At 33.4% G+C, this 27,998-nt stretch overlaps 2 protein-coding genes and 1 long non-coding RNA gene across 4 annotated transcripts; all 3 read left to right on the top strand.

The window, feature by feature from the left end:
* Positions 1-641: 641 nt before the first annotated feature.
* LOC127097813 (uncharacterized) lies at positions 642-2,016 on the top strand. Its single transcript, XM_051036295.1, has one exon. It carries the CDS (start codon positions 970-972, stop codon positions 1,846-1,848), a length of 879 nt encoding a protein of 292 aa, XP_050892252.1. The 5' UTR covers positions 642-969; the 3' UTR covers positions 1,849-2,016.
* A 7,827-nt stretch (positions 2,017-9,843) lies between these two features.
* Positions 9,844-10,349, top strand: LOC127097814 (uncharacterized). Its single transcript, XR_007793202.1, has 3 exons — positions 9,844-9,972; positions 10,064-10,137; positions 10,245-10,349. It is a non-coding gene; the product is annotated as an uncharacterized LOC127097814 (long non-coding RNA).
* Positions 10,350-17,900: 7,551 nt separating this feature from the next.
* Positions 17,901-26,849, top strand: LOC127097815 (histone-lysine N-methyltransferase EZA1). 2 transcript variants are annotated; one of them, XM_051036296.1, is made up of 17 exons: positions 17,901-18,182; positions 18,446-18,547; positions 19,203-19,474; positions 19,670-19,831; positions 20,170-20,254; positions 20,398-20,553; positions 20,642-20,689; positions 20,770-20,841; positions 21,212-21,825; positions 22,239-22,392; positions 23,081-23,301; positions 23,700-23,831; positions 25,384-25,471; positions 25,586-25,633; positions 25,716-25,844; positions 26,076-26,153; positions 26,272-26,849. In XM_051036296.1, exons 1-17 carry the CDS (start codon positions 18,141-18,143, stop codon positions 26,452-26,454), a joined length of 2,586 nt encoding a protein of 861 aa, XP_050892253.1. In that variant the 5' UTR covers positions 17,901-18,140; the 3' UTR covers positions 26,455-26,849. The 2 variants fall into 2 exon arrangements, with proteins under 2 accessions (XP_050892253.1, XP_050892254.1); XM_051036297.1 differs by having other exon boundaries at positions 17,902-18,182; positions 21,215-21,825.
* The last annotated feature ends 1,149 nt before the right edge of the window (positions 26,850-27,998 follow it).

The following is a 27,998-nucleotide window of genomic DNA, read 5'->3' on the forward strand; positions in this document are numbered from 1 at the left end:
CTTTTAATATATAAAAAATAAATTTAGAAAAACTTGTAATATTTTGAAAAATATTTTTGTAAAATCCATTTTCAAAAATATAAAGAAAAAATTTATTTTTTTAAAGCTAAAACAAACTGGCCCATATATGTCTTTCCATATTTACTATTGAATCTTTCTTCCTGGGTCTTATGAGTGCACAAAATATATATATATATATATATTATTATATATATATATATTATATATATATATATATATAATATATATTATATATATATATATATATATATATATATATATATAATATCCGCTCCCAATCCTCCTATTAAAATATTAAATATTTTCACGGTTGCATTTGAACTTTCAAGTTTTGTATTAAAAATAAGAATACGTTTAACCACATGAGAATCATGCATCTGCACCTTTCATCCCAAATGGCCATTTCATAATTTCTTTGACTTACAAGGTAGCAAATTTATTATTGCAACGTTTTGGCATTATATTTGATCGTAGTACGTAATTTCAAATATAGACAAAACAAATTCATAGATGTTCTGTCCACATAGAGTGAGCCACGGAACAGCCAAAGAGGTTTCCTCAAATTTTCAAACTTTTTCCACTCTAATCCATCAAAATTGCACCAATTAAACGCCCTCATTATTCAAACCATGCCAATATTCTTTTCTCATACCAAACCAATGCAACAATGATAAACTAATATAAAATGGTGGAGATTGATCTAAATTAAGTACTCTATAGTTATAAAGAATCAATCAACAACACCATGTCCTTTAAAATGTCAACTAAGTAACCAATGGACGTGGTAACCACTTAATAAATTTCATTTCCAAACAATATAGTTAACAAGTCACATACATAAAGAGATACACACCTTTACTTAATCTTCAAATTCCCTTTAGCTTGTGAATTAAGAAGAAAGTGATTATTTTTCTTCAATTCAACATTAATTGCTTCATTCTAAAACAAATGGGTTGGCAAGAAAAATCCAAAGAGTTCTTCTTCAACTATGTTATTACTATCTACACCCCTAGAGCAATCTTCCATCTCCTCACCATCTCAATCCTCACTCTTCTCCTCCCTCTTTCTTTTCTTCTCTTATCTAGTCTCTCTGGTGCTAAATTCCACCTTGAAATCTACTCACAACAACGCTTACCTTATATTTTCTCTTTTGCTATACACACCTCCCCATGTATTCTCTATGTTCTTGTTTCTATTGTAAGTGTAGCTACTTTGATCAATGGCTTAATGGGAAAAATCACCCTTTTGAATGATTCATCGAATTCTTTAGTTCTTCGAACTCGTCTTGATATATCATGGAAATGGATTCTTCTCTGTGTTTTTCAAATTTGTGTTGGTTTGGGAATTGAAGCAAGCATTGCAGCTGGAGTTTTCGACTCCGACAACGATGTTTTCGGTGGTGTTGAGAGAAGCTTCTTAAGCAGAATGATATTCCTGTTGGGGTTACACGAGACAACACAAATTTGGTCAAGAGTTGTTGTGAGACCAGTGGTGGATGACACTGTTTTTGGTAATGGAAAAAGAGAGAGACTATGGGTTGAGAAAGTGGTTGTTGCTGGTTGTTTAGGAACATTGTGGTGGTGGAAGTTGAGAGAGGAGATTGAGAAATTGGGTTTTATGAGTGAAACAGAAAAAGAACAAGATTTGATGGGTGTTGGAATTGAGGAATTTGTTGGATGGTGGTTGTATTATTTAACTGTTACAATTGGAATGGTGAGAATTGTGAAAGGTGTTATGTGGATTTTCATGGTTTCTTTGTGTAGAAGAAGGGTAACAGAGGTTTCTGAAGTGGAATTGGAACAGAATCAGAATGATGAAAAGGTTTAGATTTGATTGTTTTTTAGTCTCTTTTGTTTTGATATTTGATTCTATGGTTAAGGATGTTGCAATGTTGTATATGTTGGCAGGATTGTGATAAACCTATAGCCATTATTGTATTGATGATCATGATGATGATAATAATGTATTGTTGGATATTGTTCAACTTGTTGATAATCACTTTTTTAATATGGCTTAATCACTTTTTTAATATGGCTTATTGATCTTCTTTTTCTTTCTTCAAGGAAGTACTAATGTGGACTAGTTGACCATTTTTGTTTTGTGATCATGTTGCTAATATCAATATGTTTGATTCATCATGTGTTTGTGATTGTGTATAAGTTGAACTGAATTAAATTTAAGAACTACTTTAATAAAAATATTTTAACTTTTTTTTTGTTTAGTTCCCAAAATTTCATTTTGATGAATAACTCAATATCGTAGGTTTATACACACACTTCTGTAATTGGATGTCTCTAAATAGCTTCTAAGTGAGTTGATTAATAAGACTTGTAAGATTATGTATTCAATATTTCTTTTCAATTGCTTTAGAAGAAAAATAAGGTTGAACAATTTATGGTAAAAATTTATGACAAAGATTTTACGACTTAAAATTTAATTACTTAGTTGTCGGCTAAAGAATTTTTCTAGATTTTAATATTTTTTGTTATAAATTTTAAAAGAAATCTTAAAGCCATAGGTGAAGTTTCTGATATAACAAAAAAAAAAGTGAAGTTTCAAATTTTTTTGAATAAAATTTATCAGTAATTTTTATCAGACATGACAACAAAATTTATATTTGTAATTACCCCTTAAGTTTGATAAAAAAAAATCTATTTTAATTAGATTTAGTTTGGGATATTAATATTCACTTTGGGAGATTTGAAAGAGAGTTAAATGTTTCCCACCTCTTTCCCTTGGATTAGTCTTTATGTAGCTAGACCGTAAGCTACTTTTACTTGTCTATCTTCCCACCCCTACCCTTAATCAAAGAGACCTTAAATTAAGTGTGACTAATGCAACTAGTTTTTAAGTATAGGGTATGCAAAATATGTAATTAATTGAACTAGTTTGGTCTATCTTCCCACCCCTACCCCTAATCAAAGAGACCTTAAATTAAGTGTGACTAATGCAGCAGCTAATTTCTAACTATAGGGTATGCAAAGTATGTAATTAATAGAATTAGTTTCGTCTACCTTCCCATCCCTATCCCTAATCAAAAACACCTTAAATTAAATGTGATTAATGTGATTAATTTCTAAGTATATGGTGTGCAAAATATGTAATTAATTGAATTATATCAATAAATTGAGTTGTATTACATCAAAAATATAGAGTTAGCCAACCAAACACTTAGGCTCGACTGCTAAACGAATTCCTACTAAGGAATGAAGATTCAGAGAATACTGAGTTCGATTATTGGTGAGAACTCGACATCGATCCAATATATTCTCACCCCTAATTGGAAGATTTAAAAGAGAGTTAGATATTTTGGTTAAAATACATTTTTGATCGATTATCTTAAATTCAGAATTCATATTGATCTCCAAACAAAAAATAATAATTCATATTGAACCTTTAATTTCATTAAACTACTTAATATGTGTTTTGCCATCCATTTCACTCGAACAATGTTAGGTCTTGCTCAAATGGCTAATGTCAATTTCATATTTGTAGACCTTGTGTTCCTCCTAGTTTTTTCATCATAAAGAGCAACATCAAACTGATGCTTGCCCCCTAAGTCACATAGTGCTCATATAATTTTTAATTGTTTTGTGCAAGGTATATTAAAGCTCTATGGATTATGGTGTTTTAGTGGAAGCTTTTGTTAAATGTCTGTTTTACATTCTTTCGACAATTTCACTCTTTCGTTGGTCGGAAATTGCCTCTTCTTTGTTAGGAGTTATTTCAATATTTCAGCATACACATGAATTTGTTGAAGTGCTTATGAGAATGGTATAACCACTTGTAAATTGTTGAACAATGTGAAAATTTTCCTATATTGCCCTTCTTTAGGATCTTTCTTTTGTAAATATGGGTATGATGGCTTAAGGGCTAAATTCTCTTTCCCCTTATTTTTCTCTCCTAAACTCATATTTTTTTTCTCTGGTTTCTTTCTTTATGCTCCATCATTTTTCTACTCTACTCATTTTTTTCTCCATAATCACTCACCACTTTGTTTATTTTCCAGATAATTATCTTCTATGATGCTTAGGTTTTAAAATCATAATAAACATATCTCTTCTAACACTCACAACATAACATTTTTCATTATTATCGGGGTTTTCAGTTCTATTCCCTTATCCGTCAATTGTTTTGAGAGTTATCCAATTTGTCTCTCTAAATTTTATATTGATACATTAATGTTCTTGTTACTAGTTTCTTGGTTTAGCTAAAGATTTTTGAAATTATCTGTTGATGTTTGCATGAACTAATTAAAGGTATCCTCCATCTAAGAAGGTTTCCTCGCCTAATTAGGTTGTTGATTATGCTCTTGGAATTGTTGTTGTTTTCTATTATTCTAGTATCTTTGATGATGTCTTTGACGAGGTGGTTTATAATATTGATGTGAAGGTTGTTGTTGGTTTGATTACTCTTGTTGTTGATTTAAATATTATTGTTGTGGTCTCGGATTCTGAGTCTCCATTGATTCATTTACTTTTCTTCTAACGTTTTTTTCAAGAAATGCACAATATTCATTTTAGGACATATTCTCAATCAAATATATTAATATTTATGGTAGATTTAATCAACATGGTGGCTCCATCTAAAGCATCCAATAGTAGTCTTGAGTCTCCACGAAACCCTTTTGTAAAACATGGAACCTCTGCCAAATCATCAATGTTATGTGAAGGACAATGTTTTATCATATTTATACATTTCTTATGTGTCATGGAGAGATTCAGTCTCTCCGTGCTCAAACCTTGTAATGTCAACCATCTTGTCCATAAACTTGTTTATTGTGTAGAATCTCTCGAGAAACAAATTTTTGAGTTCACCCTAGGTAGTTATCGTCTTACTCAACAATGTTCATATTCAGTCTTTAGCTCATCCTGTAAGTGTTTAAGAAAACAAACGAAGTCTCTTTTGACTTCCACTTACTCTAGTTAGATTACAAAATATACATGTCTCTTTAAATCATGTCAGGTGCTCATAAGGATCCATCATAGCAGTTCCATCTGATGGGTTCACTACGCCAAAAACTGGAATAGACAGCGCCCCTTATAGGGCGCTTTATTACAAAAGCGCACTCTAAAGTGAAGAGAAAAAATAAGGAGCGAACAACTGGAATAGACAGCGCACTTTAGAGGGCGCTTTTGTAATAAAGCGCCCTCTAAGGTGAAGCGAAAAAATAAGGAGGAGATAGAGGGACAACAATACAGGGCGCTTTTTAGAAAGCGCCCTCTAAGGTTACCCTTAGAGGGCGCTTTTAAAAAAGCGCTCTATAAGTCCATGTGCATTTCCAGTTTATAAAGCGCTTTTGGAAAGCCTTAGAGAGCGCTTTTAGAAGCGCCCTCTTAGGCCCCCTTTAGAGGGCGCTTTTGTAACAAAGCGCCCTCTAAAGTGAAGCCAAAAAAAAATGGAGGGACAACAATAGAGGGCGCTTTTGTGAAAGCGCCCTCTAAGGTTACCCTTAGAGGGCGCTTTTGAAAAAGCGCTCTCTAAGTCCATGTACATTTCCAGTTTATAAAGCGCTTCTGGAAAGCCTTAGAGAGCGCTTTCATAAGCGCCCTCTTAGGCCCCCTTTAGAGGGCGCTTTTTTTCCACAAGCGCCCTCTAATGTCCCCTTTAGTAAACATTAAAATTATAACATACTGCGCGTTTTGTTATTTCACTATCTGTTATTAGCGTTCTTTTTCATGTTAGGGTTCTGAGGCGTTTTCCTTCCACCTCTGTTAGATCTACATGCGCGTTTCCTCCTTCTACCAATCAAAGGTACACGCTTTTCCCAATTACTGTTTTATGTTATTGCTTTGTTTTAGCTTTGCCCAATTTCTATTTTACCTTATTACTGCGCGTTTCCTCCTTCTATGTTTGTTTCGACCATGATAGCGGATGCACTAGGAAATTGACGGTTGGTTTTTAGTGACCATGATTGCGGATGCAATGGGTTATACGACCTATGAACATCTGATTTTGTGTCAACACCAGTATCATTAGAAACCTAGGTCCGAATGTGTTTGAACTCTTCTGAAATTGTTTTTTATTTATTCTAATTAGTAATGGATAATACATGGATGTCTTCCAATCGATTGTCGAGAGAGTACGAGAATGGGGTATCAGAATTCGTTAAGTTTGCCGTTGCGCACGCCGAAGACCCCAGTAGAATGATATGTCCTTGCTTGGGTTGTTGTTATGGGAAACGGGTTGACGCAGTTCAGTTGACATCGCATCTAATGAGGCATGGAATTGATCGAAGTTATACATGTTGGAATTTGCATGGTGAGAAAAGTAACGAGAATGTTGAACCGGGGGATAGTACGACCTATGCCTCAAACTATAGTGGCGCAGATACATACGATTGTGATCGAGTTGAAGAGATTGCAGAAGCACTTGAAGGAGATCTTAAGGATTGTCCCGAAATGTTTGAGAGGTTGGTAAGTGATGCAGAGAAACCTTTGTATGATGGTTGCACTAAATTCACAAGATTGTCTGCGGTATTAAAGTTGTACAACTTAAAGGCGGGCAATGGGTGGTCGGATAAAAGTTTCACAGAGTTATTAGCCCTTTTGAAAGATATGCTTCCTGAGGATAATGTTCTTCCCAATCGAACATATGAGACCAAAAAGATGTTGTGCTCTATTGGCATGAGCTATGATAAGATACATGCATGTCCAAACGATTGCGTTTTGTTTCGAAATGAGTATGCATCGTTAAATGAGTGTCCTAAATGCGGTGTCTCGCGATATAAGAACAAGTTATCTCCAGCAAAGGTCTTGTGGTATTTTCCTGTTATTCCGAGATTTAGACGCATGTTTCGTAGTGAAACCGATTCAAGACACTTGACCTGGCATGCAGATGAAAGAATTATAGATGGAAAGTATCGACATCCGGCAGATTCACCACAGTGGTTGAAAATTGATAATGATTATCCTGAATTTGGAGAAGAATCAAGAAACCTTCGCTTGGCATTATCTACTGATGGAATGAACCCACACGGTATCCAGAGTATCTCACACAGTACATGGCATGTGATTATTATGATTTATAACCTACCTCCATGGCTATGTATGAAGCGTAAGTACATGATGTTGTCTATGTTGATTTCTGGACCTAAACAACCAGGGAATGACATAGACGTGTACTTGAAGCCCTTAATCGAAGATTTAAAGATTTTGTGGGAGACCGGTGTGGAGGTTTATGATGGATATAGGAAAGAAAGTTTCAACTTGAGGGCGATGTTGTTTGGCACAATTAATGATTTTCCAGCATACGGAAATCTATCAGGGTATAGCATAAAAGGTCAATGTGCGTGTCCTGTTTGTGAAGATAAAACAGATTGGAAGCGCTTGGAGTTTGGTCAGAAGAATGTCTTTCTCGGTCATCGGAGATTCTTAAATTCAAATCATCACTACCGTGGATGGAGAAAGGCGTTCAATGGAGAGACAGAACAAGGCAGAGCTCCACCTATATTGACGGGTGATCAAATTTTTGAAAAGGTGAAAGATTTGGATACTCAGTTTGGCAAGCCTTTTGCCCACACACTTGTCAAAAGTGGGTGGAAGAAGAGGTCAGTTTTTTTTGAATTGCCGTATTGGAAGTCCTTGTATGTGAGACATTTTCTTGATGTTATGCATATTGAAAAAAATGTATTTGAAAGTGTTATTGGCACGTTACTCAATATACAAGGAAAGTCTAAGGATGGCCTTAAGGCAAGAAAGGACTTGATAGCGATGGGAATAAGAACTGAATTAGGACCCTTGAAGAAAGGAAAACGAACATATCTACCGCCTGCTGCTTATACTCTATCTAGAAAGGAGAAAAAAACATTGTGTAAGTTTCTAAGTGAAGTTAAAGTTCCAGAAGGGTACTCTTCAGATATTAGAAGACTTGTGTCTATGAAAGACCTCAAGTTAAAGAGTTTAAAGACCCATGATTGCCATGTTATAATGGAACATTTTCTCCCAATAGGTATACGTTCTATTCTTCCAGAAAAAGTAAGAAGCTCTATAACTAAGTTGTGTTCTTTCTTCAAGTCAATTTGCAGTAAGGTGATCAATCCTGCGATCTTACCAATGTTGTAAAAAGAAATCGTTATTACTTTGTGTGAGCTTGAAATGTTTTTTCCTCCATCATTTTTTGACATAATGGTACATCTAGTTGTTCATCTTGTGAAAGAGACACAATTGTGTGGACCAGCTTATATGAGATGGATGTACCCTGTTGAACGTTATATGAAAATATTAAAAGGGTACGTGAAGAACCGAAGTCGACCAGAAGGTTGTATGGTTGAAAGATACATTGTTGAAGAAGCGATTGAGTTTTGTACTGAATATTTGTCTAATGTTCAGTCAATCGGACTCCCCAAGTCTCAGCTTGTCGAAAAGAAAGAAGGAAAAAATCTAATTGGAAATAAAATCGTGGCAGTATCAAGGGTCGAACGGGATCAAGTGCATTTGTATGTTCTGCACAATGAGAATGAGGTTGAGCCGTATGTTGAAATTCACAAGGATGTTCTCCGAGGTTTAAATCCCAATAGAAATGAAAATTGGATAGTACGAGAGCACAATCGATGTTTTATACCTTGGTTTAAGGATCATATTTATTCAAAGTATTATTCAGATCCCGCTTCAATAACAGAAAGGTTGAGATGCTTAGCATATGGTCCAAGTTTCCATGTTTTTTCTTATAGCGCATACGCGATTAATGGATACACATTTTATACCAAAGAACAAGATGATAAAAGTACTATGCAGAATAGTGGTGTCACCGTGGTAGCTGAAGCAATGCACATATCAAGTGTGAAGGACTTAAACCCCAAATTTGCAAATTTGTCGTATTTTGGTGTTATCGAGCGCATTTGGGTGTTTGATTATGAGAAGTTTCAGATTCCTATATTTGGTTGCAAGTGGGTTGAAAATAATAACGGCATTCGAATGGATAAGTCAGGATTTTTGCAAGTGGATCTTAATAGGGTGGGATACAAAGATGAGTCTTTTATTCTAGCCTCTCAAGCTAGACAAGTGTTCTATGTCAATGATCCGAAAAGTACGAAATGGTCTATAGTTCTTTTTTCCAACAAAGTAATTGATGAAAACACTGGAGATCAAGGTGATATTGATGTTGAGATTGAATCGTTTACCAGAAATGATCAAGATGAGAATATTATATCAAATGATTCATATATTAGAAATGATCATAATGAGGGTATTTGGATCAATCCAACCGTCCGTGTTGTTAAGAGACATGTAGAACATATTCCAACCAAGAAAAGAAAGAGAACTTAGTGAAAAAGGTACAGGTCAAATGATTTTAATTGTTTTCTTTATTACAGGTAAAATGACTTTTATGATTTTAATTGTTTTTACATTTGTCATCTGATTTTAATTGTTTTCTTTTTTACAGGTAAAATGATGATGCTGGATATTTGTTTAGATGGAGATGCTCTATTGTCGTCAAGCCTCATTCGCGTAGATGATGATGCTGGATATTTGAAAGTATCCCTCTACGACAATGGAACATGTCCATCTAAACATATATCAATTCTATCTTCAAAAGATAAGGGTTCAATGTTGGCAAGTTACATTGGTTTCCTTGTTCGACAACATATTCCGATTACATGTGATAATTGGAGAAGTCCGGACTTGAAGGTTGGCAAAGAAAAAATATGATCGGAGATACAGGTACTTACCATATATTGTTATATGTTTTTTGTTGCATCAACTTTGCAGCCCTGTATTGTAGGCAGAATTTAGGACTTCTCAAAGTTGATTTCTTGTTACTTTGTCGTTCATAAAATACACCACTAAATTCTCTGCGTTTAATTTTTAATTTTTTTTCATCAGGCTTGTGTCTCAATAGAGGATGGGTATCTACCTAAAGTTACTTTTGTAGTGGTCCAAAAGAGACATCACACCCGTCTCTTTCCTGTCAACCCCAAAGAGACCGATAGAAGTGGAAATATTATGCCAGGTTTTTTCAATATATTTCTCAACGCAACTGGTATATATTATCATTTGAATTTATCACGTTTTGCTGATTTTGTTGTTCTAAATTGTCAAAGGAACCGTGGTAGACACCAGCGTTTGTCACCCTAGGGAATTTGATTTTTACCTTAACAGCCATGCAGGAATTCAGGTAATATTAGCTATGTCATTTAACTTTATGCCATTGTTTACTATTTGTTGCTCAATCGCCTTTTGACAGTTCTGTGTTATTTGCATTTGGACGTGTTCTTTTTGCAGGGGACTACTTATGCTGCCATTTGTTGTTTTGGTTGAGCCTTATTTTGTATGGATGTGCGATAGAACTACTAGACAGCTTTTGGATATACAGAACATGTTTGCCACCATGGGTGGATGAGCGTTTTTGTTTAGTATTGGTTAGAACTACTAGACAGCTTTTGGATACAGTGGTCACTGGGTGTTGGTTGCTATGTTTTATTCTCTTAATTGTAGTACTTTGAGAATATGTTGTTGTATATTGTTGATCAAAGAATCATATATTAATGTTGTATATATGGAGGATTAATGTTGTATATAAATGGATTCATGTTGTATATGTCAATGGATTAATGGTGTATAACATTGGATTAAAGGATGAAATCAATATGAATTTTACACTTTTGCAGCATGCGAACAGGTTACCAATTAAATATATATCCACTGTTTTTCAAACAAATTTTTTTAAAATAACTAACACTTTAGAGGGCGCTTTGTCCAGAAAGCGCCCTCTAAACACTTTACATTGACAACTTTAGAGGGCGCTTTTTCCTGAAAGCGCCCTCTAAACACTTTACATTGACAACTTTAGAGGGCGCTTTTTCCTGAAAGCGCCCTCTAAACACTTTACAATGACAACTTTAGAGGGCGCTTCTTCCAGAAAGCGCCCTCTAAACACTTTACACTGACAACTTTAGAGGGCGCTTTTTCCAGAAAGCGCCCTCTAAGGTGTCCCTTTATGGACCACTCCAGAGGGCGCTTTTTTCTTAAAGCGCACTATAATGTGGCCACTTTAGACAACGCTTTCTCCAGGAGAACAAAGCGCTGTCTTTACCTATGCCAGCGCCAGATTAGAGGGCGCTTAAAAGCGCTGTTATAGGCCAAAATAAGCGCCCTCTTTTCCCTTATTTTGCGTAGTGGTTGTCTCTTAATCTTGAAATAATAATATTTTATATCAAAGTAGCATGGATTTTTCTATTGGAATTTGTAAGCCACTTCTTCTTCAGTTGCTCGTCGCCTGAAATATCCTAATGTACATACAATTGGTTCACCTATCTTTTTCTCTTATTACTAGTTACACAAATAGCCTGTCGGATTCCCTTATGGTTATTTCGATTTTTTGATCAAATTACAAATCTTATGATCTTGCACTACACATAAACTAAACAATCAAATACCCTCAGTAGTATCAAGGAGAATAAAGCTAAAAGTAAAATAGAACATAAAATAAGATAGAAATATAATTTAAATGCGCTAAATACAAGTACAATCGTTCTTTCTTGCCTTTTTGAAGTGATTGACAATCCCCGATAATGTTTCCATTTTATTTATAGTAAAAACGTATTGCAGTAGATATGCCAACAAAAATCACAAGGTGGTTAGTAAATTATCGTATCCACGAAGATTGTATTAATTTCATACAAGGATAAAGTGAGTGTACTTGTGTTTGTAACTCAAATAAAATTATATAATCTATCAAACAAAGGTTGATTATAAAGACAATCAAGTAATATCACATGGTTTCATATTATAAGGGTAAAATCATCTAAAGAGAATGTAACTTAAGATAACTATCTCCACATCCTTAAGAGAATCATAACTATTACAATTAAAAAGCAAGACATGAAACTTACAATGATTAAAGATCAATTTCTAATGGTAGCTTTTGTTTTCATTTTTCCTTGGTACCAAAATATGACTTTTTTCCTAACTCTTGTGTCTCATTTCTTCTTTCTGCACTTTTATTTTTCGACACTATCATTCATAAGTTCATTAGGATTCTTCCGGAAAAAAAACAGATCATCTGTAAAATAACGAGAATTTTTCTTAAAATCTACCCTTCCCCCTTTGGTTACGCAACATACACGAGCCAATTCGTTTCTGTCACATGTCTCACACTATCCTTCTCTTCAGATCATCCCAACCCATTTCAACCATGTGTCCCATAGTCCCTGCCTTCACGTAGACATACTCACTCTCAACTATAAGATCCAAACTAAGTGTCCAAGACAAATTCTTATCCATTGATTCAAAATTTTGGCATTACTTCTCTCATTTGTGTCTTGACACCAGGTGACAAGGCAAGAGTGAACCTTGAGGACAAGGATCTCGTTCAGCCCAAAAATATTGATAATCAGTCAAAATGAAAGTCCAAAGTAAATTAAAAAAATACCAAATTGACTTAATATATTTTATTAGTTTTAAAGGGGTGTTGTTAGTATTTGTCACTACTTGTTATTTTAGGTTATGTTTAGTTTAAGTGTTTTCTGCTTTTATTTTTATAAAATATACTTAAAAATGAAAATGGAAATAAATTTTAAGTATATTTTTTTAAAATGAAAAACAAAAAATACTTCAAATAAAGAGAATCTTAATGTTCAAATTTTATGTTACTTTAATTTCTTATAAAGACACACGGTCCAGTTTAGTATAAAGGGTGTATGTGGGTCAGTTTAGTTTGAGTTTGGCCAAACCTAATACCCAATTTATATAAGACACTCCGGTTTGAGTGAAGTAAAATAACCATCTATTACATTAATGAGTCGATTTGGACAACCTCACTAATTTTTCGAGTTGGGTTGAGTTGGTAGTGGGTTATCCAAATAACTTTTCTATTTTATTAATATTAAATAACTAAATGATGAGTCATCATATTTTTTAAAATAAATATTACTCAATATTTTATCTCCTTAAAAAATTAGATAACATATTTTTACTATCTTTTAGCATCATAAAATAATAAATGATATCATCAATTAATAAAAATTATCATAAAATACTATAAACAAGTTAATGTTGCATGACATAAAATTGTATTAACATCAAAATATCTAAAGAGTGAAACATTCAAAATTAGTTAAAGTCATGGTTCACTAAAATACTATGTTAAGAGACTAAAATTGTAACAACTAAGTTAATATTCATCAAAATTGTAGTAATGAATATTTGATTAGTGGGTCAGTGGGATTTTTGGATTTGGGGTCCAGTTTTACCCGAAACCCAAATTTTTAAATGGGTTTTTTAGATTGGGTATTAGGTTTGACCGGATTTTTTTGGGTGGGTTTGACCGAATTTTGTGGGTTGGCCCATCCCATGTACACCCTTGTATAACCCTAACTATTTAAGGGGTTTTTTAATGGTAAAATAATATAATAAAAAAGGCTAAAGCAAAAAGAGTACATGGAAAATAAAGGTACAAGAAGTGATGAAACAAGAAACAAAAAGCCAGAAAACCAACCACTAAACAAAAATAAAACAAAAGAAAATTACACCAAAAAAGAAAATCACAATCAACCAACACCAAAAAATAAAAATAGAGAAGCCACAACAATAAGCCGCCCAACAACAACAAGATAGAACTCAGATCACTAAACCATTAACAAAAGAACAAGAGCCACAAGGAGCAACACCAACAACATCAAACTAGGAAGCCAACCCAAGAATCTTGATCCGCTATTGGATCAAACAAATGATAGGATTATGAAGTCAATCATTGAAGGATAAATAGCTAGTTGGATTTATGATGGAACCAGCTCCAAGTTAAAAAAATTATTTTTATCCGCCAACTCTTTCACATTAGATGATATATTAGTGAAAATCTTATCATTACGAGTCAACCAAATAGTCTACACCACAGCATGCCAAATCAGAATAAATATACCCTTGATCTTAACCCTAGGATACAAAGAAATAAAAAAACTCAAAGACAAGACTAATGTCCCTAGGCAAAGTCAAGTGCACACCTAACCACCAGAAAATCCTATACTAGACACTAGCAACCATATTACAATTCACAAACAAATGAGATGCTGACTTTGCATGATCTCCACAAAAAGCACACAAAGTCACGTCAAGATCGGTAATAACATTTCGCTTAAATAGATTTTCCTTAGAAGGAAATCTATCTCACAGTAGTTGCCAAGAGAAAACACGCACCTTATATGGGGCCTAATTGTCCCAAGTATCATAAAGGTTTGAAAGCGCAAACTCACCACTCTCAACAAACGATACACCACTCTCAGCAAGGGCTTGATACGTGAAGACCATAGAGAAGGAGCCATCTATAACATGACTCTACCTCTACAAATCATGCTTTGTAGAAATACGAACATCTCTGAGATAAGAGAAAAATTCAGCAACTAGAGATTCTTCATGAACAAAAAAAGAACGTCTCCACTTAGGATCCCAAGTTATAGACCCCCGATCCAACCTCTCTTCCTTTTACAATTTAGATCTATTTTAATTTTAAATAATTTAATGAAAAAGAATGGATCTATTCTATAGTATTTATAGATTAGCTTATTTATTTCTCTAATGTATATACTGGATTGGAGATACATCGAAAAATATGTTTTAATTACAGATAAAAGTCAGATCTAACTTATAAAAAAATACTAAATATTTTTACTATGTCAAACCTAAAAAAAGTAATAAATATTTTAATATGTTTTTTAAAAACACAATATTTTATGCAAAGTCTTCTTTAGATCAATCTTTAATAAAATTTGGCACCAGACAAGTCTTAGGGTAGTCTTATTTGGATAAATATTTTTAAGACCTAGTCACTTGATTAAAGGAGTATTTAATTGATTAGGAGAAATTTTCTAACTGTCTAGTTGATTATATCTTTTTCCTAATCTAATAGATAATGAGTAAATGAGTCTTTAATCAATTATGATATTCTCTCAATGATTGGTAACGACTCTATATCAAAACTTTTTATTCTGGACCCCAATAATCAATTATTTGAGGTGTCAACTAGATTAGCCTAATTGATTAGGATGTTGACTAGGCTCATGGATTGTTTCCAAATTTATATCATGTCTTGGCCTATAAATAAAGATATTCTCTATCACTGTTTTCACAACTAAAAAATGTGAAAATGTTCACTTTTCATTTCTCTCATTTTTTCTCATATATTTTAGTCATAATACTTTAATTTGAGAGTGTTCTTGAGTCTAAGTGAGGAATATTGTTCTGAGTGAGGGAACAATTATAAATTTATCAAGAATGAATTTTCTCTTGTGTAAATAATTCTTCCATAGGATGTTAATATTTTGGTTGCAAACTAAACAAGTTTAAAGCTCTTGTTTGGGGGATTGTCTTAGGAAGTCTCCATTTGGTTCGTGAGCACCACCATTGATGAAAAACTCTCTTTTAATTCGTTAAGATCATCCAATAAAAACTTCACAACAGTTCTTGAACTCAGTCCAATTAAAAAGTGTATTTGTTTGAGACCCGCCTGATATAAAATCCCATTTGTTTTCTAATTTCAGTCCGATATAAAAGCTTAGTAGGTTTGAGATCATCCCGATAAAAATCTCAGTTTGATTTGTGGTCATCCTGTGTAAAACCTCGATTCAGTTTGGAGGATAGCCAACTCAAAACTCCATCTTGGCTCGAGATCGGCTTTTGCAAAATCTATGTTTAGTTTGGAGACGCTATAAGCCTTATTCGTTGTTTGGTTAGAAGTTAGCCTTAAAACTTTATTTCCTTTTATAAGAGGGTTCATGGGAACAACCTTATAAAAACTCTCAAGTTTATGGGATACTCTCAAGAATAATTTTTTAGGACAAAATTAGTTCTTCTTTTTCGAACTTGTATAATTATCCGGTGTTATTTCTCTTTCCTTAACTCTTTTATTTTCAAGTATTTATCTTTACTTTGCTTTTTCGCTACGCATTTACTCAAAATATTTTTAAACTCTAATTTTTCAAATGAATTTGTTTTAAACCCAAGTTTTTCAAACCTCCACAATTCCCTCTCTCCCCATCCTTCTTGTGTATGGAGTCACATATCCAACATAAGTTCCTTTATGCAATCAAACCTTTTTTTTCCAAATATTTGGTGAGTATATCTACAATTTGCAATTTTGACTTGCAATATTCAATCTCTAACTTATACTTGTTCAATTGATCTTTCAAGAAGTGGTATTTTTTATCAATGTGTTTGCTTCTACCAAGACTCATGGGATGATTAGTTAAATAAATTGCATACTTGTTATCAACAAGTAGCTTGATCTTAAAGGTTTATGTGACATTCAGTTCTTCTAATAGCATTTCCATCCATAGCGCTTGGCAAACTGCATACGAGGTTGCTACATACTCAGCTTCATAGGATCATAAAGTTATTGTTCCATGCTTCTTTGAACTCTATGATATTGGTGATTCTCTAATCATAAATAGATAATTTGCAATACTTTTTCTACCATCTTGATCTTCTCCCCAGTCTGAATTAGAATAATCATATGTTCTTGCTTTTTTGCTAGTGTTCTTATGGTTCGGATAAAAACACCATGACGAACGGTGTCTTTGATATATCTTAATATCACCTTAGTAACTAGTATGTGACATGTTCTAGACTTGTCAGTGACCCTACTTACTAAGCCAACACTCTAACAGATGTTTGGACTAGTGTTGAACATATATCTGAGTGAGCCAATGATTTTCTTATATAAAGTTGCATCTACAAGCTCGTCATTTGTATCTTTGCTCAGATTTATATCTTTCTCCATACGAGTGATTCCAGAATTACAACTTCTCATATATAATCTCTTTAGAATGTCTTCTTCATATTTCCGCATATGCAAGAAAATTCCCTTTCTTGAATTTACAAATTTCATTCCCAAGAAATAGGATGAATTTCCTATGTTTGACATTTTAAACTCATGGATCTTACTAGCCTTAAAACTTGTTAGCTCATTTTCATTTATCATATAACCAAGAAATCATTTATATATAGACACAAAATAATGTGATTATGCTCATTTGAACCCTTCACATATACTCCGTATTTTGATGTGCATTCAATGAATTCCAGTTTGATGATAAAGTTATTAATTATTTTGTTCTAAGATTTATGATTTGACTTCAATTCATACAAAGTTTTTTTTTCCAGTTTGTACATCTTATCTTCTTTACCGTTGATCTCAAAATCGAGTGATTATTTGACATAAACTTCTTCTTCTAGAAATCCATTAAAAAAGACCGATTTTTAATAATTTATCTCCTTTGTATGTTGCAATTGCAACCACTATTCTTATAGTTCTAAGTCTTGCGGTGCATATCCTTCGTTGAATCAATTCCAGACTTTTCTAGAAAATCTTCTATAACTAGTCTTATCTAAAAAAAAAGACACATGATCCATAATAATGTAACCCTACCATTTAAGAAAATATTATATTAAATTAAGAGTAATAAATTATTAAAAAATAAAAAATCTAAAACTTTTTTATGATATTTATTTCTTTACAATTTAGATCTATTTTAGTTCTAGAAAGATCTATCCCTAGAACTCATTAAACTCTATATCATATTAACCTTCCAAAGCTTGGAAATAATCCACATTGTGTTCATAGATTAGCTTATCTATTCCTCTAATGTAGATACTTAGATCGGAGATACTTCAAAGAATATGTTTTAATTACAGTTACAAGTCAAATCTAACTTTTTAAAAAAAAAATATTTGTATTGTCAAACCTAAAAAAATAAAAAAATAAAAACTTTTGATAAACAGTAACATATCTTACTTTCCATAGTGTAGTACACTCCTACATTGAAAAAATGAGGGAACCAATACCCAACAACGAATAAAAGTTAGAGGACCCCACTAGAAAAAAAAAAGGTAGATAGCCCAAAGTGGAGAAGGATGCGTCCAAACCACGAGGGTGCTTAATTACCTCCCACAATAACTAAACATCAACGTAACTGAGAAAACAGTGCCCATGGATAGTGCGTAATTTAGCACTACGAGGCATTATCACTCATCAGCGTCATAAATTTATTACGTTTCGTTCGTTTCCGCTACACCCCATTTCACTCTGAATCTCTGATCATAACAACTAACAGTATCATATTTCTCTCTCGCTCGCTCGCTCTTCTTACTCTGATCAACTCGCTCAACTCAGTTAAATCAGAATCCATGGTTTCCAAACCTAACGATTCTCCTCTAATTCTCCATCAAGTCAGTTTCACTTTTACGGATTTTTCTGATCTTTATCTTGAAATTTCGTTTATGTTTCGTTACCGATATCAATTTAATTCTGTTAAGCACTATACATATTACGTACTTAATGTTTAGTATTTCACTTGCTTAATTGTATTGGAATTGAACTTTTTCATTTGTTGGAAGCTTCATGATTTTGATTTTCGGACTTCTATTTTTTGCGTTTGTGTTTTGATTTTTGAAAAATGTAACTCTGATGCTGTGTAATGTAATATTGACAGAAATTAGTTGAAGAGCCGGCGGATGATGCTGTTGGAGCCTTGTCCGCCAAGATAAATCAGTTGAAAAAGCAAATCCAGGCAGAGAGGATTGAGTTCATTGGTGTAAGATTCTGATTGAGAATTTCAGTGTTTGATCTTGTGATTTGATTCTTGGAAAGGGCATAGATTTCTGTAGTTTGTTTGCTGGCAAGATGTACTTTCACTGATAGTGTCATGTAGTGAAATTGATGAGTTTGGGTTGACAGTGAGTTTGACGAAATGGCAATGCTTACAGAAATTACACTTTGGAGCTTTAACATAATCATGAGGTTACTGTGATTTCGTCAAACTCGCTGTGATTTCAAACATGTACTTGTTATTTCATGCAATCTTCATTTTGTAGAATTGTTTGTTTGGTTTTTCTTGGATTATTCTCGTGGAGAACTGGATTTGGATAGCTAGTGTTAATAAAGCACATCAGAATGCATAAAGTATGCTATAAGAGTGCCATATGAAATCTCTTTCGATTTCTGTTTGCTTTTACATTGTGCTAATTTGTTCGATTTGTTTGATTATATGGGTGTGAATTTTATCAATATTTTTTATTTAGCCGTGTGTCTGGGTTGAACTTTATGTTGTGTGACTGTTAAAGTAAACTTTAGTGTCAGAACAAAAAAAGAGTAAACTTTAGTGTCAACTGAAAATTCAAGGTTGGGATAGCTTCTTTTTGCACACCATGCTGTTTGGCTTGCAGTTAATTGTAATCATTTTTCTTTAGGAAAAACTTCAGAGGAACCAGAAGAAGCTACAATGCCATATTTCAGGAATAATGGTAGCAATATCAACCAGGGACTCCTCACAGACAGAAGAAAACAAGACATGTTCAATTCTTTCTTCAAGAATGGACCATCCTTTATGTAAATTCGATGGTTTTATCCATGTTTCAGGAGACAAAGACCACAGCAATCAAGACATATCATCTGTTACAAGCATCAAGATTCCGCGTATTGAAAGATTGCCACCATATACATCGTGGATATTTTTGGATAGGTGTTTTGACTTATAAATATTTTAATTTCCCGTATTTTGCCTGATGTGCCCTTTTTGACAAAGTGAAACTACCTACTGCTTGAATATTTTGCATTTAAAAGTAGAATATGGGATTTCAATACTTATTGATCAACAATGGGTATGAAAGTTTAATAATGTATTTTCCTCTATTTTAAAATCTTTCACGCGCATCAGGAATCAGAGAATGGCTGAAGATCAGTCAGTCGTTGGAAGAAGACGGATCTACTATGATCAACGTGGAAGTGAGGCATTGATATGTAGCGACAGTGAGGAAGAATTAACAGAACCTGAGGAAGTAAAACATGAATTTTGTGAGGCTGAAGACCGTATTTTACGGTAAGTAATAATCATTATGATAAAAATGCTTTAACAAGGTTCATTCATTTATGAAGAAAGATTTAATGGAACAAGAACATTCAATCTGGATTGTAATAATTGTGGTTATCTATAGATTCGTTGATTAACATATTTAATTAATGAGTCACATAAATGCTCTGTTGGATCACACATGGTTTTCTCGCTGCACCTTTAGGAAATAAGACTTGTATCACAAGTCATGACCAGACAAATTTCAATACCAGATATTAACTTATAGCCCATGATTTTCCAACTTTATTCAAACGTTCAGTGTTTCTTCTTTCTAGAATTATTGTCTTGACTATTGAATTTTCTAGGATGGCATTTGAGGAACATGGGTTAAATGAAGAGGTACTGGATGTTGTTTGCAAGCATGTTGGGGGCACAAGTTTAGAAATCCAGGTAAGCCAGAATAACTTGTAGGAAGGACTATATGCTTGACTATTGTTAATCTTCAACATCAAAAACAATATATTTCACCATGGAGATTTTTGGTGAGAAACCATTTTCATTTCTTAGTGAAATTATTTGCATGAAAAACACAGGAGAGGTACAAAAGTATCAGGGAAAACACTACTGGTAGGTTGGGCCAGCATTCAAAAAGCTTAGGAGAACATGACTCTCCTATGAGCATGTATCTAGAGAAAACCCTGAGTGATGCACTAGATTCTCTTGATAACCTTTTTTGTCGCCGGTGCCTGGTATGTAAAATGCATCATATTTTTATTTTTAACATCGTCTTCAATTTCATAGTGAGTGCGTCTATATTTTTGTGATTTCCTGCTGCAGATTTTCGATTGTCGACTGCATGGCTGTTCTCAACCTTTGATATGTCCGGTAAGGAATAATGCCCTATGTTATTTTCAACTTAATCTATGTTACTTCATCAATAAATTTATTTTGATGGTTTGCTTCAGAGTGAAAAGCAAACAGTTTGGTCTGAGCCTGAAGGTAATAGGAAACCATGCGGTGATCAGTGTTACCTCCAGGTATTCTTCTTCTTTGAATTTTGAAGTATTTTTTATATTTGAGGGTGAGAAATTTTCGGAGATGAAAATAGGTTTATTCAAATTATATTTTATTTTCCTTTGCTGGTATTTTGTTTAAGGTGTTCATTGACTTTGGAATCAGTGTGCAACAAATATGGTAGCTTTTCTATCTTCTGTTGATTAATATTGGAATTAATTCTACTAAAAATATTGTTTGAAGCATAGCTTTAAGAAAACTTGTTTCCACTTCATACTTGATGAACAATTCTGTGTGTGTATACTAGTTCACCTCATCGTTTCTTTCTTATATATTTGATTTGACAGGGAAAATGTGTATAGAGTAAAGACTGACTGCCATTTCATTTTCTAGCAGTTAAATGACGTCAACAATTTTCCAAAAGATACAACTCCTGGATCTGTTCGGGATAAGAAAATTTTAATTGTAGAGGAGACAAATGGGAGAATGTCACCACCGTCCGCTGTCGAAGAACCTGAAAATCAGAGTACTAAACTTTCGACAAGACTTGATTGCCATGGATATCTTAATTTAAATGACCATGTCTCACAAAATTTAGAGAAACGGAAAGTCACAAATCAGCCAGACTCAAGATTGCCTCCTGATTCTCCGAATTCTAGTAAAAAGCTAAAAAGAGTCTCAGATGATGTAGTTACTGTAATTAGTAATAATAGTAAGAACCTAAACCTGGGCGCATGTGATGAAAATAAACATATAAATACTTCTGCAATTTTGGGCAACCCGGTTGAACACACTTCGAATAAACTAATAGTTCCTTCTAGCACTTGCCACAATGAGAGTGACAAAGGTGTTGTGAATGGATCCAAAGTTGTCACAAATGAGACAGAACTTAAAAACCCATTGAATTCAATGGAAGAACAGGCTGATGAAATGCTAGGTTTCTCAGATTGGAAACCTCTAGAGAAAGAGTTATACTTGAAGGGAGTAGAAATGTTTGGCAGAAACAGGTATGTATCTTTCTGTGTTTCACCTTACACGATTATGTTGATAAATGTTAGGAGGACATCAAATTTAGTTTGAAGTGTGTGGTGCGAGGCGACACTTTCTTGTTTCCAGTATGTGTTTTATGTTTCCCAATTCGTAAACTGCAAGGCAGATTTTTTTAAATTATTATTTTCATTACTTTATTTCTCCATAAATCTTACAAATCCATCCTTCCTTTTAGCTTCACTTTCAATTAATCTTCTTAAATGCATGCATAGTTATGGGGGAAAAGGCAAATATGTAAATTTTGAAACTTCTTTGTAGTAAACTATCCGGACTGTGACTAATGTTTCATACGTGAATGGAATGAAAGAATAATTCATTTTTCTTTGTCATAAATATTCCCTTGTCTTTATGTGCAACTCGTGCTCTGCAGTTGCCTCATAGCTAGGAACTTATTTTCTGGTTTGAAGACTTGCATGGAAATATCTAGTTACATGCATGATCGAGGAGTATCAATGCCCCACAGATCCATCGCTGCAGCTAATTCAATCATGGATGACAAGGGAAAATTTGACACAGAGTGCACAGTAAGATTACAAGCTTTCCTGTTCCCATCTTCGCTTGCCTTGCATTCTCATGTCTTGTTTCGTTGTCTTGACTGTTTTTATTTTATTTTCTTTTGAGGGTTGGGGTGAAGCTTGCTGAAGACGTAGAGTAAAATTTTCCATTTGCTATCATGTACGAAAAAGACCTTCAGTTTTACATCAGATTCACCTTTTATCTTCACTAACTAACTCTATTACATCATCTCAGTAATTATTACATCCCACACTTCAATTTCTGCATTTCACAATCAACCACAGCTGTCTTAGACCTTCAAGAATGCACTCTTAAGGCTTTGGGGTTGGGCTTTATCTTATGCAGAAGCATTTGGGTTCTCAGTCCCGTTATGTTATCTCTGATTGTAAATTACCTATCATTTTTGTATTTATTGCCAAATAAAAGGGGTGTGTCTTGGTATTACATGCATTATGACTGAGTTGTGTTTCTGAGGCAACATATATTTTTTCTTCTTTCTTACCTCTGTAGTTTCTTGTAGCCTTGGGAAGATTCCTGATCCTCCTGTTTTGTAAAATGATTTTTTTTTCAATTTTGTTTTAACTATATAACATTATTATCATGGAATGTTTTTCCTCTAAACTTCTAGCAACTTTTATGAGTACCCTACTGTTTATTTTCCACAAGAGTCCTTTTGAATGTGGGTTTTTGTGCTAGGACCAAGACATGCCATCTAGGTCACGGTTGCTGAGAAAAAGAGGCAAAACAAGAAAGTTTAAATATTCTTGGAAGTCTGCTGGTCACCCAACAATATGGAAAAGAATTGCTGATGGAAAAAACCAATCTTGCAAGCAGTATACGCCTTGTGAATGTCAATCAATGTGTGGAAAGGATTGTTCTTGTGTTAATGGTGGGACATGCTGTGAAAAATATTGTGGGTACGTAGCTTTTCATTTAACTGTGTAGCTTTTGTAGCAATGCACTGGGAGAGAAAATTACTGGATATATTTCTTAATTCTCATTGGCCGTTTTTTCGTTACTTGAATTATATTGTTGGGAATTATGGGGGCTATGGGTGAACTATGATAAGGTTGGTCTGGATATATATGGTCAAGTATGGTTTGACCTGTTTATATAAGATTTTGAACTCATTAAAAAATTAACGATCATTTGTTTCGGATTGTCAGTATAAAGCTGTTGGTTCAATACTGCTTTTCATGTTTGCAAAGTTTCTATAAAATGCATTTTCAACTTGATTTGTGAACTGTTATTCTTCCTTAAGTAATGTAATTCTTAACAAATTATGATTTGAATATAATTTTTTTTCTATCCTCAGTTGTTCGAAGAGCTGCAAAAATCGGTTCAGAGGATGCCATTGTGCCAAGAGTCAATGCAGAAGTCGACAATGTCCATGCTTTGCTGCTGGACGTGAATGTGATCCAGACGTATGTCGAAACTGTTGGGTTAGGTGATGTACCAAATCTTTTTGTTTTAAACATAATGTTATGCCGCTTCGGTTTTTGAATTACATGTCTTGATTCTATTAAATCGCCTGATTTAGGAAGTCATTATTCTTTCGTATTTCTTCCTTCACAAAATAATTGATCCAGTTGAACAGTTCACACATATTAAAATAATATACAGATGAAAGAGTGAGAATAATATATTTTTTTTATTAAAGTATCTTTTATCATGTATTGATGTATGCACCTTCACTTTAAATACAAAGTGGGAGATATTTAATTGAAAGTGATGCATGTAATATTAATTAGAGAGTATGATTGGAAGAATAACAATTAATGTTGAATTGATAATTGAAAGGAATCAGTCATTTTGGGACTGAGGGTGTCATATCTTTAGATATCATCTACTGCTTGCTTAGATATTAATGCCAAACCATTGTGATTTTTCTTATCTTGCTGGTCTTGTGGGAGTTGTACTACACAAATTGCTTGTTTAGTATATCTTTTTCTCTTAAAAAGTTATTTATCATATTACTTTTTTGCTACAATAATTTAACTCCATATTTAATCAAAATTTTGAGTCTTCAATTGACTATTAGTACAAATAATGATCAACATTCAATCTTTTTGTATCAGATCATAAATATAAAATTATATTCTCTGTGACCTGTTTCATAACTGTTTTGCTATTGAGTTCCCAAAAGAATGAAATTTTATTCAAATTTGGAACTCAAATCATAGTATTAACCATGCATAAATTCCAGCCGTTTTTCTCTCTCTCCTATATTTTATCATTTTTTGGGTGTGTCTTGAAGCCCTCTTCCTCCTCCATATCAGCATATCGATATGTTTTGAAGCTCTCCTCTGCCATTTCATCCTTTTAGCTTGTTTAGATTTTCCCCTTCACCGTGTCCTCTTTCTGGCTTGTTCAGAATTCCTCTGTTGTGTGATCTTTATTCGGCTTGGTTCCTGTCGTTCTTGCAGACTGTTTTGGTTTTGCGTAGGTTTTGTCTTAGCTATGGTTTGACACAGGTTTTGTCTTGGTCGTAGTCTGATACGACCTAGTCTGTTCCAGTTTAGCACTACTTTTTCACCCATCGCGGTCTGGCCGTAGCTTTGGTCAATATATATACAAGTATCTCACATTATCTTGATATATACAAATATCTGACATTATCTTGATATATACAAATATCTCACATTATCTTGATATTGTCTCAGGGTTTAGGGTTTATTCCTGTTTCAATCAGGAAATGTAGTCTTCTATTAGTATAGATAAAGATTAGTGTTTACTCTTTGCTTATCAAATCACAACTACCGATATATCAAATTATATCCAAAATTTTAAGTTTATTTTTCCTCTTCTCTCCCTAATCGTGAAATGATAATCTCTACGTCACCTTTATCTTGTAGTTTGATACAACTTTATTTCTCTGTACTTCTGTATCGGTTTGAACTGTGTCAAGTGTCTAACTTTTACAATTTGTTTGGATTTTGGATTCCACCGTCCACCTTAAATCATCACAAATGCCTTTAAACAATGCACTCTTCGTACAGCTGTGGGGATGGCACATTAGGGGAGCCACCACGGCGTGGAGAAGGTCAATGTGGAAATATGAGACTTCTTTTAAGGCAACAACAGAGGGTTAGTAATTCTGAGTTGATGTATGAATTACTTGCACGCCGTTGTCATAAACCAAAGTGATGAATATCTAATTCATGTGATTTGTCTCATGTTGTTTTTATTTCTATCTGTCAGATTCTCTTGGGGAAGTCCGATGTTGCAGGATGGGGAGCCTTCTTGAAGGTTATGAATATGATTACTGGATTTCTTTGTTTTCTAATAATGCTAGCTTGTTCTGCTAACTAACTTGATGATAATATTTCAGAATCCTGTTAACAAAAATGATTACCTAGGAGAGTACACAGGTGAATTGATCTCACACAGAGAAGCTGATAAGCGTGGAAAAATATATGATCGTGCAAATTCATCTTTCCTTTTCGATTTGAATGAGCAGGTATATGTCTTGCATGATCTGCATTTTGCCTTAACTCGAGCATCTCTTGACTTGCTCCTCATTGACTTGAGTTCCTTGTATTTTGATCATCCATTTTTTTTAATGTATGTTAGGTTTCATCAATCTAGTCCCTTCCCTCACATTTCTTTCTTCGCAAGCTATAACACATTTGGATTTCAAACTGATTATTGTGGAACTTGAATCTGCTTTCTGTTTCTGTTTCTTCACCAGTTCGTTCTTGATGCTTATCGGAAAGGAGACAAGTTGAAATTTGCAAACCACTCATCAAACCCCAACTGCCATGCAAAGGTGAGTCCAGAAAATCAGATTGCGGGGAGGTTTAAAACTTACCTTTTGGGTTTTGTAGCTCGAACATGATCTTTGAATTGTCATAAACAATGATTTCCCTCTTGTACTGCTGCCACAGGTGATTTTGGTTGCTGGAGATCATCGGGTTGGCATATTCGCCAAGGAACACATTGATACCAGTGAGGAGCTCTTCTATGATTATCGCTATGGTCCAGATCAAGCACCTCCATGGGCTCGTAAACCTGAGGGTTCCAAGAGAGACGAATCAGAAGGTAGGGCGAAGAAACATCAATCCCATTGATGAGCAACGGCCAATGTCCATCATATACAAACTTGTGGCTTCTACCAAATACATTCTCAACATAAACTTGTGACATCTCATGGGAATATTTGAGCAACTGTTTGTGAAAAGGAAACTAATAATTTATTTGGCGATGCTAGTATACCTTAAAATTATGGATATAGGCACATTTAGACAATAAAATGGGTAAGAGATGAGGCAGATTAGTGTTAAGAGCAATAAGCTAGAAATTAGCCTAGCAGTTAGTAACCTGAGTATAAATTTCTTTTGGATGCAAAGCATATTATTCTTCCAAATATACGTTTCCTGATTTGGCATAATTTTTATATGAATAAGATGAATCTTCCTAATAGTGTAATAGATAAACCTTTCTTGAATAAAATCCATATTGATCATCTCTCTAAGGGATTTATTTTTCAGAATGAATGGGTGAATGAATACATGGACTTTCTACTAAGAAGTATTCAAATTTTGAAACTTGGTCATGGGGTTATTCCTGATACAACTCCACTCAAAGTTGTGTGTGCAGTCACTTTAAACTAATAGATAAATGTATTATAAATTGATAGAAATTATTTAATATCATTTACCAAAGGTTTATGAAATACTAACATTTATAATTACAGAGCTTGTTATTACTAATAATAGTGAATTTGAATATTGTTTAAGAAAATATATAGAAAATTAACATAATACTATTTATAGAGAATGGAATGATATATTTTAAGAGGATTGATATGTTTACACCAAAAGTCTAACATTGTATACTTACACCATATGCAATATAACATGATCCTGTGTTTATTTATCTCGAAACAAAGAAAAAAAAATAATGATTAAACTATTATACGGTGTAGGTGTTAAATTTCAGTGAATAATATTTCTCATATTTTAATAAAGTACAAGAGTTTACAAATATTCAGTTGATTCACAAGAAATTATCAATAATTTAAAACGTAACTCTACCAAAATTATCAATAATTTAAAACGTAACTCTACCAAAATTATCAATAATTTAAAACGTAACTCTACCAAAATATTTCAATTTGTCCAGGCACTCTAAAAGCATGCTCAATTTAATACTATTGAAAAGACTTTATTTGAAACGATCATGCCATAGTATACGTATTTTTAGGGTGGTCCCTCTTGTAATTTTAAATTACTGACATATGATACATATTTTCAAGGTGGTTCCTCTTGTAATTTATATTTGCATTTTTTTTGTTTTACTATGCTACCTTTATTTTTTATTATAAGTGAAATTTGATTTTTTATATTTATTAAATGATTGATGTATTTGAATTATATATAGATTAAATACATAATTAGTAAATATAATTTTTTATTTATAATAAATAAAAGAGAAATTATATATATATATATATATATATATATATATATATATATATATATATATATATATATATATATATTTCATTGTCTTATGTATAAATTGTCTTATGTATAAGTATAACTATTCGACGGATCCTATAAATTTAAAAAAGTATGGGAGCATTTAAATTGACATCCTCTGTTTGAACATG

The sequence above is a fragment of the Lathyrus oleraceus genome, chromosome 6 (genome assembly GCF_024323335.1).
Source record: "Lathyrus oleraceus cultivar Zhongwan6 chromosome 6, CAAS_Psat_ZW6_1.0, whole genome shotgun sequence".
NCBI classification, from domain to species: domain Eukaryota; kingdom Viridiplantae; phylum Streptophyta; class Magnoliopsida; order Fabales; family Fabaceae; genus Lathyrus; species Lathyrus oleraceus.